This window comes from Silurus meridionalis, chromosome 13 (genome assembly GCF_014805685.1).
Source record: "Silurus meridionalis isolate SWU-2019-XX chromosome 13, ASM1480568v1, whole genome shotgun sequence".
NCBI classification, from domain to species: domain Eukaryota; kingdom Metazoa; phylum Chordata; class Actinopteri; order Siluriformes; family Siluridae; genus Silurus; species Silurus meridionalis.
This window is the reverse complement of record NC_060896.1, coordinates 1,420,720-1,433,270: the sequence shown is the minus strand read 5'-3', so window position 1 is coordinate 1,433,270 and position 12,551 is coordinate 1,420,720. Positions and strand designations below refer to the sequence as shown.

General features: G+C 41.3%; 2 protein-coding genes across 3 annotated transcripts; both read right to left on the bottom strand.

Annotated features, from left to right (window-relative positions):
* Positions 1 to 2,441: 2,441 nt before the first annotated feature.
* Positions 2,442 to 3,185, bottom strand: LOC124395956 (mannose-specific lectin TAR1-like). 2 transcript variants are annotated; one of them, XM_046864852.1, is made up of 3 exons: positions 3,120 to 3,185; positions 2,848 to 2,941; positions 2,442 to 2,765 (listed from the first exon to the last, which is right to left on the bottom strand). In XM_046864852.1, the coding sequence occupies exons 1-3, from the start codon at positions 3,164 to 3,166 to the stop codon at positions 2,520 to 2,522; spliced, it is 387 nt and encodes a 128-aa protein (XP_046720808.1). In that variant the 5' UTR covers positions 3,167 to 3,185; the 3' UTR covers positions 2,442 to 2,519. The 2 variants fall into 2 exon arrangements, with proteins under 2 accessions (XP_046720808.1, XP_046720809.1); XM_046864853.1 differs by having other exon boundaries at positions 2,848 to 2,944; positions 3,117 to 3,152.
* A 7,032-nt stretch (positions 3,186 to 10,217) lies between these two features.
* Positions 10,218 to 10,941, bottom strand: LOC124395967 (mannose-specific lectin-like). The gene is made up of 3 exons (XM_046864864.1): positions 10,892 to 10,941; positions 10,613 to 10,706; positions 10,218 to 10,530 (listed from the first exon to the last, which is right to left on the bottom strand). The coding sequence occupies exons 2-3, from the start codon at positions 10,700 to 10,702 to the stop codon at positions 10,285 to 10,287; spliced, it is 336 nt and encodes a 111-aa protein (XP_046720820.1). The 5' UTR covers positions 10,703 to 10,706; positions 10,892 to 10,941; the 3' UTR covers positions 10,218 to 10,284.
* Between the last annotated feature and the right edge of the window lie 1,610 nt (positions 10,942 to 12,551).

The window sequence follows — 12,551 nt, the reverse complement described above, 5'->3', positions numbered from 1 at the left end:
GAAATTGTTAATTATATACATATTGTTTGTGTAATTAATTTGTCTACATATTATACCTGAGAAGAGGGGAAATAGTGACACCTATAGGTGATGTGAGAAAATAATAAATTGTAAGTTGAATCAGTCATTTTCTCAGTTCCAGCTGAACTGTTGAGGTGAATGGTAAGTAACTAAAGTCCCCCCCCCCGGAATATTTACAAACTTACTGTTAATAAACTTTTTATTTATTTTACAAGACGATATATGACTTTACTAAAGTGTTTTTGACAACTTGGAGCAGTTGACTTTTTTTTAATTAGCTCATAATTAACTTACAGGTGTTCCACACGTGTGCGGGCGTGATAGATGTATGTGCAATTTGTGTTATTTCTTTTTACTTTTGTGTACTTATTTTGTTTCCTTTTATTTGTATGATTTGTAACAGTTTTGTGACCGGATGAGCTGTATTTACGCAACCTGCATGTCTTTATTTTTACCCTCAGGTATGGTGTATTGTTAATTTTTTTGTTTGTCATCATCATTATTATTATTGTTAATATTGTTGTGTTTATAAAACCAGAAAATAATTAATAAGAGTTCTTAAATGTGACAATTTATTGGTTATGACCGGTCAGTTCCAGCTGAACTGCTGAGGTGAATGTTTTGTGACCGGATGAGCTGTAATTACGCAACCTGCGTGTCTTTTATTTTTACCCTAAGTAAACACAACGCATGGATGAACTATAAAAATGGTGTGAAGGTGGTCTTTTTTTCTGAGAATCCGACATGAGAACCAAGAGGGGTTACATATGCTTCAAACCTTTGCCGATTAGACAGTGTGAAGTCTATGGCGCTCAGCACACAGCCCTGAGAGGCCCCAGTGCTTAGTGTGGTGATGCTGGAGATGCTGTTTCCGATCCGGACTGACTGAGGTCTCCCAGTCAGGAAGTCCAGGATCCAGTTACAGAGGGAGGTGTTCAGGTCCAGTAGGCTCAACTTTTTAATCAGGTGCTGAGGAATGATTGTGTTGAATGCCGAGCTGAAGTCTATGAACAGCATTTGTACATACGTGTCCTTGTTGTCGAGGTGGTTGGGGGCCAGATGAAGGGTCGTGGAGATGGCGTTGTCCCTGGAACGGTTTGGGCTAATAGTGGCAGAGACTTCATACAGTGCCTGCTTAGCATTAGCGCTGGGGGGAATGTACACTCTGAAAATGAAAGCAGTGGTGAATTCCCGTGATAAATAAAATGGTGTGCATCTTACAGTCACAAACTCCACTAGCGATGTGCAGTAGTGTCAGACATGCACAGAGTTCTTCCACCATTCCGTGTTGATATAAACACACACACGCCACCACCAGTCACCGCACAGAGCTGCGTTTCTTTCTGGTACAAAACACGGCAAGCCAGACTAGCTGGATGGCGGCTTCCAGAACTCTGTCGCTGAGTCACGTCTCCGTGAAAACAAAGACGCAACAGTCTCTAAACTCTCTAAATAACAATTTAACTTTACCAAATACAGAAACTTCACACATGGATGGGAAGGAGGAAGCTTCCTTAAATTGCAGTCAGTCAGTGCATTCCACAGAGCTCTCAGAAGGCACGTCCCAACAGCAATCTCACACCCCTTTCTGTCAGATTCAGCTATTTACAATGTATCACAAAACATGGTGAAATTGTTTAAGGATGACAAATTATCAGGCGATGTCAGAGATAGAATACATGCTAATGCGTAACTTTTCCACACAGACCCTAGTGGTCTGTCTGGTTTTGTCTGTTCTTGCCTTTCTTTTCTTCGCTGCAGTTGAAAGCCGATCGCCATCTTTTGAGTGCAAACTCAAATATGTACTGAATTTTTTCCGAATTCATTACGCAAATATAGGCTACTAGCTTCAAATGAGGGTTGCTTTCGTGTGAGCACCCCTGCATAACCGGGCCTATTAATAATAAATAATGAGTCATTTATGTTGAATACAAAAGCCCTGACCCCTTTCTAATAGAAAGACTGAAAGTGTTTTCTGTTTTTACCCCTCTAAAGAGTCAGTCAGTTTTCTCTTTCCAAGTGGCGGTTTATTACTCTCCATTTCATAGCTGCTTCACGTAGCGGTGCCAAACAAGCAGTAAACGATATCACGTGTGTGGCGGTTTTTAGATGTGGGGGTGTTTGCATTTTAAAGAGACATGACAACAATTTAAATAAACATGCTTATGTCACATGAACGATTGTAAATAATTAATTCATGAAATTTACCATATCCTAACTGCTTGAATTTAATCAGATGTGTAATTTTTTGGGGATCCCCCAAATCTATTTTTTTACTTGTCATTGGGGGTCCCTGATGCCTTATGAGGGGTCCCGGATCCCCAGCCCCCCCTCAATTCAAGCACTGATTTAGGGAATGAGTGTGTGTGTGTGTGTGTGTGTAAATTAGATCTGATAGCCAGACAGTAATCACACAAAGGTTGCCAGATCCTTGTACTTTATTGACTCTTTATCACTAATAGAAGAGAAAAGAAGTTTAATATCATTACATTTTTATTTTACTTGGTAGATCTCCACAGCTCATCTCCGTCGTTATCCACAACCAGGAAGCCGTCATTTCTCAGAGTCAGACGGCACATTTTGACATCCGAGTGGTGTGTGTTGGTGTGCCACAAAGCACGTTCGCTCGAATACATGACACAGTTGCAGTCTCCTTGCATGATCAGCCTTTTGGCGTTTTGATTGCCAGCAGTGTTTGAATGCCAAATTGGCTTCCAGCCGTAGACCACGAAGTTCCCGTCCTCCTGAAACCACACGCCAGAGATCAGACTATCTACAGCAGCAACCTAAACAAAATCTTAGGAGATATTAGGTCGATTTTCTAACCTGAAACACTGCTTTATACTCTCCATTGTTGGATATCAGAAAGTCTCCCTTCCTGAGCTCACTGTTCATGGACAAGAAATTCCTGCTCATGGTTCTGAGAAGCAAAGTTACAAAAAATCCTCACATTTTGAACGTCTCCATAATTTCTGTTTCTTATTTGGAGAAAATGCGCTACTAGTTAATGGCTGCAATTAACTTTCACCAAACACTTCATTTAGCTATCAGGTTCAATACACACCGGCTAATAATTATGTTTAAGTAGTTTTACCCACCTGCACAGTGCTGAATGTGAAGATGTCCTGTGATGGTTGCTTTTCATTATATAACAAAATACCTCTAGGTTTGAACTTTGTATTGAACTTTTAGAATTGGATTTTAACCTCTTAGCCCTCAGCGCCGCCCCCGCATAACGAAATCCCAGTGTTCTCAGGTGTTAATGTTTAACAATAGATTAAATAAAAATGGAGAAGAGTAACCATTACTAACTGTACATCATTCTTAAGCTCTAAGCCTCAAGCAGCAATTTCAGATCACTGTTTTTCAGTGGAAAATGTATAACGAATGTATTTGCTGAATTTTTGTGAGCAGTACACAACAACAACATGCATAAAAAACTGCACTACTTACATTATTATTGTAATAACATCCACTGCTGCTAAACCCAGTTTATTCGGAAAGATGAGGCTCCACTGAACAACATGCTGTAAAGCATTTCTGCTCCAAACAAACAATAGTGTTGTCATTTAGATGGTTATTAATTTGTTTAAGTAAGATTTGCAAAAAAAAGCAGCGATGTGGAAAACATTCTTGGGGCGGAGTAACATCAGACTTGAAGATCTGCATGGAGATGCTATTTTACATCTGTAAGTTACAATATATCGTCTTTAGGTTACCAATGTAACCCTAGTTCCCCGAGGGAATGAGATGCTGCGTTGGAACACTTTGGGAATGCTCCCGCATTGTCTGTGCTCTAAACCACGTGTGAAATCTGGAAAATAGGCAAGTCGAGACATCATTGGCGGGCGATGTTGCGACGATCAGGAGCTACAAAATGGCTGCGCAGTGGTAGCGACGCTGGCTTCTGCACAGAGAAAAAGTAAGTGCCGCACGGATGCAGGGAGTGTGGCACGTGGATGCAGCGTCTCGTTCCCTCTGGGAACTAGGGTTACGTACGTAACCTAGAGACGTTCCCCATTCGGGAACTTCGAGCTGCATCACAACGCTTTGGAAACGAGATGTCCAATCATGCCACACTGACCAAACCCTGCCTACAGTGTGAGGGCCTCATCACCTGCACGCAAGACAGAGGAGCCCTGGAGTCCTGGAGTGGGACTCCAGCAGAACAGGCCATAGAGGCCGCCACACTCCGGGTGGAGTGAGCCCTGACCCCGAACGGAGTGGGAAACCAAGAGGACACATAAGAAGATAGAATAACATTCACTACCCACCTGCTTAGAGGCTTCTTGTTGGCAGGAAATCCCTTCCTATTAGGGCCATAGCAGACAAACAGCTGCTCCGACTTCCTTCACGTACTCATCCTGTGGAGGTAAATGTCCAGTATTTGCACTGTCTCAGACAGAGCCACGAACACAATGGACAAGTCCCAGACAGGCACTCTGTGTAGCGTCCCAGGCCTCAACCTCCGGGCACCGCGGAGGAAACATGTCAAAAGAGGGGGCATACCCATCGACTGCAATAGTGGATGGGATGGGCCCTGCAGCAAACTGTTCCTGTAAGAACCCCAGAACTGAACCCACCATGCAGATAACTGAGTCTAAGCTGTGGTGCTCACGACTTGAACAGCCACCACCTCGCGGCATACGACCTCCTCGTGGAGGGAGCTCTGTGGAGGATAGTCTCCACTACCTTGACAGAGAGACCAGCTGCTACAAACTGTGCCACAGCCGTAGCCTTCACAACTCCGGGCAGGGGAGAACCAGGGCTCCCATGCTCTGAAGCACATCCTGTGACAGAGCCATGGCTTGGCCTCTGGGTGTGGCGCTGTGGAGGGGCGGGCACCATAGCACGAGGTGTAAACCTCCCTTGAAGATGTAAGCCGTCAGAATTTACTGTTTGTGTAATTCTCAACAACTGTTCAGTATGGAAAGATCAGAAGATCGTTGCAGTGTTTGTAAAATGCAAACAATCAGCATTTTATTTGACAGAACATGACTGTGCACCTGACAACCTTAACTTTAACCAGAGAGAGTTTAAACCAGGGCTAGCTGCAGATAAGAAGAGAAGTCCTTAAAAAACATGAAGATAATAAGTTGCAGTACAAGAAACATGGTCCATGGCCCCATATTGCATAAATGTTTCCAATCTTCCATTATGACAGAGTCACACAGCGTTGTTGAGGAACTTATAGTGGTAGATGAACGTTACCTTTTGTCCTACAGCACTTTTTTAGTTTGCTGTAAAGAGGAACGGCAACCAAAACCCATCTCACTTGTCAAGACTGAGGAAACCCCATGATAGACACCTCAACTTAAGTATAAAGTGACTGCGGCAGTTTCATTGCAGCCCATTTTATTTATACAATAACATTTATTTCATATACACAATGAATGTCATGGAACAACCTGCCCAGTCACTGCACCTTACATCCTCAACATCAAATGTCCATTTATTACTGTTAGATCATTGTTAAGGTTTCAGTAATGTATGCTGCTCATTTATTTCCTTACTGTAAACCAGCAGCCCTAACTACTGAAAACGTTGCTCTGCCACGTAACCGCAGGCATCACCAGAACATCCTCACATCTTCATGGAGTAGTCTGCATCATCAGGCAGGTGGGAAAAACTCTTTCTATATAATCACTAACCTTAAGTTATTTCCTACCTGGTGGTTAAATAAAGTGTTTTTAGTGTGTTTACAAATCTTTTCTTTACAGTTGGTGATAAAAGTGTCAATAAAGTATCTGGGAACCCTCACGTGGTTACTGTGTGGCTATGACATCTAATATGTATACACACACACACACACACACACTCTCACACACACACACACACACACACACACACACACACACACACACACACACACATTCCTAAAACACTTAAATGCGAATCATTGTCATGATTAAAAGAAAGTCACACTACAGTTTTTACCAATTGCTTACACACGAAATCTTTTCATGTCACACAATTTTTGAAACCTCTCTCTCAAAGTGCAGACTACAAATCTTCAAAACCATAAGCTTTTTCTTAGCCTTAGACTCAGTTTTCAATTGCATAAAACACTTTTTCAAGTGACTTGCTTTCCTTTTCCAAACACAACCAATCAAAATGCTACACTTAGTCACCAGGTCACACAGACACATTTGCAAACACCAATTGCTTTATTGATCACTAACCAATCACTGCTTTACTTTACAGTAGTGTAGACAGTCCTATAAATAGGTCAAAGATCAGTTTACCTGTTTTGAACAATGGATGCTAACAATGAACAGAGAGCAAGAGGAGGAGAGGGAGGAGGAAGGGGAAGGGGAAGAGGAAGAAGAGGACGAGGGCAAATAAGAGAAGGAAGGAGAGCCATCTCTGATGAGATTAGGGCAACACTTGTTGATCATGTAATCAACCATGTTCTGACCATGAGAGAGGCTGGACTGAGAGCCCAACTTGAATCAATTTACTGTGGCGTCCTTAATTCGAACCTTCAGAAATGAGAACAGGAATGCAACTATGTAATGACTATTTTAGCATTATAGTAATGTACTGTAAAATACGTATAACGTATACCAACCCACATATTCACCTTTTCTAAATCCCATAGAGGAATTCTTCTCAGCCTGGCGCTGGAAAGTGCCACTTCTCCAGGCAATGGAGGACGCATTTGGGGACATAGAGGTTGCCTCTGTTCAAGGTTGGATACGCCATGCTAGGAGATACTTCACTCGATGTTTGGCAAAAGAAATCGTAGTTTGTGATGTGGACAAAATATTGTGGCCAGACCCAGCTCAGAGAAGAGATGAAGCTTAGCACTGAGGACTGCACCCCCCCTCCCCCCTGCCAATTCCTGGACCAGGTCCCCACACACAATTTACTGTACTCTACTGTAAAGAATATACTTTTGGTTTACATGTTTATTGTTTTGTGGTATGCTAATGTATACAACAGTAATTTTTGGCCTAATACATATTTTCTGTTTCTACATTGCATTGCCGTTTCCGGTTTACTTGTTACCCCTCTCAGCAGATTACTTTCAATGTAGAACATTATATTGAAATGTAGAGATAAGCCTATGAAAGAAGAAAGAGCTTTAGATTTAGAACAGCAGTGTTTACATGGTATATCCAGAAATTTATTATTATGAAAGAGGTGTTTGCCATAATAAATCACAACTTTGAGACTTAAGTACATTGGAAGGCGAAAACTTTTGTACTTTTGGTGCGTCTCTACTTTTACTCACCTACATGCTTTGTGTACTTCATCCAACATTATTGAGGATTAATTATGTTGAAAATAAATTCAGAGTAAATGAGTAAAAGAAGCAAATTAAATAGTTCTGAAAAAGTTATAAAAACTTGTATCAGCTGCAGATGTCAGTGTGAGAGCGATTCCTTCTTCTTCTCTCTGAAGTTTTAAAGGTTGCTTTATTAGTATGTTACATTTGTATTCCTAAAAAAGCTTGAGAACAAATTTATAAAGCAAACAATCTCTTCCGGCTCTAAAAGAAGTGGTCCGCTGTGGCGCCCCCTAATGGGAGAAGCCGAAAGAAGAAGAAAAAGAGGAAGAAGTAAGTCACTCTTTATAAAGGACCGTCTGCAAATTGCCATGAACGTCTCTTATTAAACGCCACTCAGATCCCTACATCAGCCCATTTGTCCTGCTTCCAACTCTTCGAGCTCTGACTGTTAAAAGATGAGCATTGTTCCTGTCTGACCAGCAGAGGGCAGTGTTTATTAAACATTATCCTCTACCTTTAGTTCTCTCACACACAGGGTGTGCTTTACGATGGTGGCAGTGGCGGCTACTGGTCTGTCAGAGAGGGGAAGCTCATTTTCGGCCTACATCATAAAATTGTCTATTTATTTAAAAGTAAATTCTGCCCTACGTTCCTTTTCAAGAAAATGGTCTGTGACCCTGTCGTACCAACTAGGAGTCTTTTCAAGTGACTTTTCAAGTGACTCTCAATGGCCAGCAGAGCTAGGCTGCTTAAACGGCCTTGGCCCATTGTGTTTCGGGTGTAGGACTTGAGTCGCTTTAAACAGGAGAAGCTCCTTTCTACACCTGCAGATGTAGCTCCAATTGTTGCCACTAATGAGAACAGTTTGTAAAGCTGAGGCATTGCACTGTCCAACTCCATGTCTTTAAGGAACACCAAGTTATCACACAGCTTTCCCCTGTTACCCTGCAAGTCCTGATCTAAATACAGGACTTGAAGTTCTGACCTCAGTCTTCCTGAATCAAACTTTTCAGGACACTTTGGAAGGCCTCCTCTGGAAATACCTGTCTCATGTCATCAAATTTCCCTGGATTGACTAATTCTAAGAAGAGCATGCTTTCTAAATTTGAAAAACGTCGAGGAATCTGCTCCAAGATGTTATCAAGGATGGCCATGTAACGTTATATGAATGAATGAATGAATGAAGGAATGAATGAATGAATGAACGATCTAAAAAAAAAATATTAAACTCTGTAAAACTGAAACAAGGAATGTGGTGTATAATTGTGTGAAATGTATGATGAAAATCAAGCAATTTCGCCAAGCAAATATCAAAGAAATAGGTTGCAGCAGTTTTTATTTCGACTGAACTTGAGAAATCCGCGATGGGACTGAGCGCGAATAGCTTCAGTGATTCCTTATAGTACAGAATCGCTGTCAGTCAAAAGGAGATGCAGTCTTTCGACAGACCCTCCAATCATCACGCAGAAGCTCGGAGTCCGGGCCAGCCCACTCCCCATTCACCCCAGAGACGCTGAGCGTCCGTGGGCGGACATAATCGCAGCGTTTATCCAATGACCGTCTAGTTTCGAAGCGCTGAAAAAAAACGTTCAAAGCAGCCCCATTGAAGTCAATGGACGCTGGGCTTCAATAGGGAAATGCACTGTGACGCTGCGGGAATGTATGAGAAGGAAATCGAGTCAGCCGACCTGCTATATGTAACTGATTCTGAACGAACTCGTCTTTGAGATGAACGTTTTCTAACGCATTTTTAGTCAATAAAATGTTAATACAATATATTTGACCATTAATTTTGTGACATTATAAGGGAAGCCGAGCTTCCCTTGCAGTCTTAAAGAAATCGCCTCTGGATGGTGGGAATGAGGGCAGGTGGTGATCTTTGACCTCCTTTGAGTGTTTGGAGTGAATTCATGTTAGACATCAATGCTGCACTTGATTCTGCTCCTTACACAAGTCCATATTACACAAGCAGCATGAGGTAACGTCCGTGTTACGTGATTGTGAGTAACAGGGACACGTGGGTCACGTGTGTTACATCTACAGTTATGTATTTAAATTCTGGAAAAAGTTGTAGTATCAAATCTGCAACGAACTGAAGTGAAATGCCTTAAGAAGTGTACACTTCCTCACTAGGTACACTCACTTCCAGCTGTTTGTTAGCATGACTTTCTTAAATTCATCACAGGGAGTCGTATTTCAGCGTTTAAATGTTTTAGGCAGTGCTTGAATTGTGTCAAGTCTTATGTGGGGTCCCCAGTTGTTGGGGTGGTGGGTTGTGGGGGGGTCTACTGGTCAGATCAACTATTTACAATGTAACACAAAACATGGTGAAAGTGTTTAAGGGTCTGTTTAAGGACCTAGTGGTCTGTCTGGTTTTGTCTGTTCTTGCCTTCATGTCTTGGTTGCAGTTAACAGCTGATGGCCATGTTTTGAGCCCAAACTCAAACATGTACTGGATTTTTTTCAAATTCTTTCCGCATATTTTGGCCACTAGCTACAAATGGGGGTTGCTTTCGTCTGAACACCTCCGCATAACCGCATAACCGCATAACCATAGCTGCTTCACGTAGCAGCGCCAAACAAGCAGTAAATGATATCACGTGTGTGGCGGTTTTTAGATGTGGGGGTGTTTGCATTTTAAAGAGACATGACAACTATTTAAATAAACATGCTAATGTCACATGAACGATTGCAAATAATTCATTCACAAAATGTACCATTTCTGAACTGCTTGAATTTAATCAGATGTGTAATTCATATATTTTTGACTAAAATAATCTTGGGGACCCCACTAAGTCTATTTTTTTTTACTTGTCACCGGGGGTTCCAAATGCCTTATGGGGGTCCTGAATTCCCCCAGCCCAACCTCAATTCAAGCACTGATTTTAGGAATGTGAGTGTATGTGTGTGTGAAAATTAGATCTGATAGCCAGACAGTAATCACACAGAGGTTGCCAGATCCTTGTACGTTATTGACTCTTTATCACTGATAGAAGAGAAAAGAAGTTTAATGTCATTACATTTTAATTTTACTTGGTAGATTTCCACAGCTCTTCCCCGTCATTATCCACAACCAGAAAGCCGTCGTTTCCCAAAGTCAGACGGCACATTTTGACGTTCTTGCGGTGTGTGTTGGTGTGCCACAAAGCTTTGCTGCCTGCATACATGACACAGTTGCAGTCTTCTTGCATGATCAGCCTTTTGGCGTTGGGATTGCCAGCAGTTTTTGAGTCCCAAATCGGCTTCCAGCCGTAGACCACAAAGTTCCCGTCCTCCTGAAACCACATGCCAGAGATCAGATTATCTACAGCAGCAACCTAAACAAACTCTCAGGAGACTTCAGGGGGATTTTCTCACCTGAAACACTGCTTTATACTCTCCATTGTTGGATAACAGAAAGTCTCCCTTCCTGAGCTCACTGTTCATGGACAAGAAGTTCCTGCTCATGGTTCTGAAAAGGAAAGTTACAGAAAAACCTCACATCTCGAACGTCTCCATTATTTCTGTTTCTTATTTGGAGAAAATGTGCTACTACTTAATGGCTTTTCTTTCCAAAATCACATTCCACACTTTATTAAAACTTCAGGTAGGAAATACACCCCAGGTTGGTGATTATATAGAAATAGATTTACCCACCTGCCTGATGATGCAGTCGAGATGTGATGTGAAGATGTTCTGGTGATGGTTGCTGTCATATGTTTGAGCAGCATCCCATTTTATAGAGTTTTCATCAACAGAAAAAGGAACACCCCCTTACTCTGATTGGTTGCTGTGGTAATACAATCAATCAGATTTTATCATCTTGGCCTGTGACACTGTATTCTGTTAGATGTTTAATCTATAAGACAGGAAATTCCTTTTCACTATATAGCAAAATACCTCAAGGTTTGATCTTTGTGTTAAACCTTTCGAATTGGATTTTTTTTATAATATTTTATTAATATAGTTTTCATAATCTAATATATTGCTATATGGATTACATGAGAAGAGTTCAGTTTTCAGCTCAGGCTTTTTGCTTGTTTTTTTTTCTTAAACCACACTTACCATCATTAACGAGTCTCATGGAGAATGTGTGAATCAGCGAGTGAATTTCCACAACAATTCTGGTGTGGTTGGGATTCTCAAAGCTGAAGGATAGAAGGTGTGCACAGTCAAGTCTTGGGTTTGATCTTCCAACCTCAAATGGAAACCCTTTGGGTGATACACAAATAGTCTTTCAGCTGAGGAGTGCTCTCACCTCACAGAGACCGTTGTGAGATAGAGAACATTGATATTCAATGTCCAGAGTATACTTTGGCCCAATCTCATTTGATAAAATGAGAAAGTTCTACTAGCAGGACAATGAGGAAATGTTATTAGATGATAATATGCTTGTTGGGGTGTTGATAAGACGAGGTGGATTTTCTCTGATCTCTGAATGCTAATTAATGGATATTTAATGATGGTTTATTTATTTAGTGTAATTCTCAACAACCGTTCAGTGTGGGAAGATCAGGAGATCTTTGCAGTGTATAGAAAGAGCAAACATTCGGCATTTTTCCAGCATATTATTTGACAGAGCATGACTGTGCACCTGACAACCTGAACTTCAACCAGACAGTTCAAACCAGGGCTAGTTACAGAGAAGAAGAGACGTGAAGAAAACATGAAAATAATAATGGCAGTACAAGAAACATGGTCCATGTCCCCACATTCCATAAATGTTTCCAGTCTTCCATTGTGACAGAATCACACAGTGTTGTTGAGGAACTTATAGTGGTAGATGAACGTTACCTTTTGTCCTACTGTGCTTTTTTAGTTCGCTGTAAAGAGGAACGACAACTAAAACCCATCTCACTTGTCAAGACTGAGGAAACCCCATGCTAGACACCTCAACTTAAGTATAAAGTGACTGTGCAGTTCCAGTGCAGCCCATTTTATTTATTCAATAACATTTATTTCATATACACAATGAATGTCATGGAACCACCTGCCCAGTCACTGCACTCTACTCCGATTAAACTGCTCTGGGATGAACTGGATCACACTGTATGATCTCTGAAGGAAATGGTCAGACAGAACGATTTAATAGGACTGACTTTACTTCAGATGCTCTGGTGAAAAGAGCAAAAAGACAAACTAGAAAAAAATCCCTGTATAAACAGACCAATAGACGGACAATCTAACAAAACTACTGACCAAGAGAAAAACATGACTAGTGAAGAAACATCTGTTTAACATGTCGATGATGATGATGATGATGATGATGATAATGATGATGAGGTGCTAAAGAGTGAAGAAGGATTCTTAATTGTAT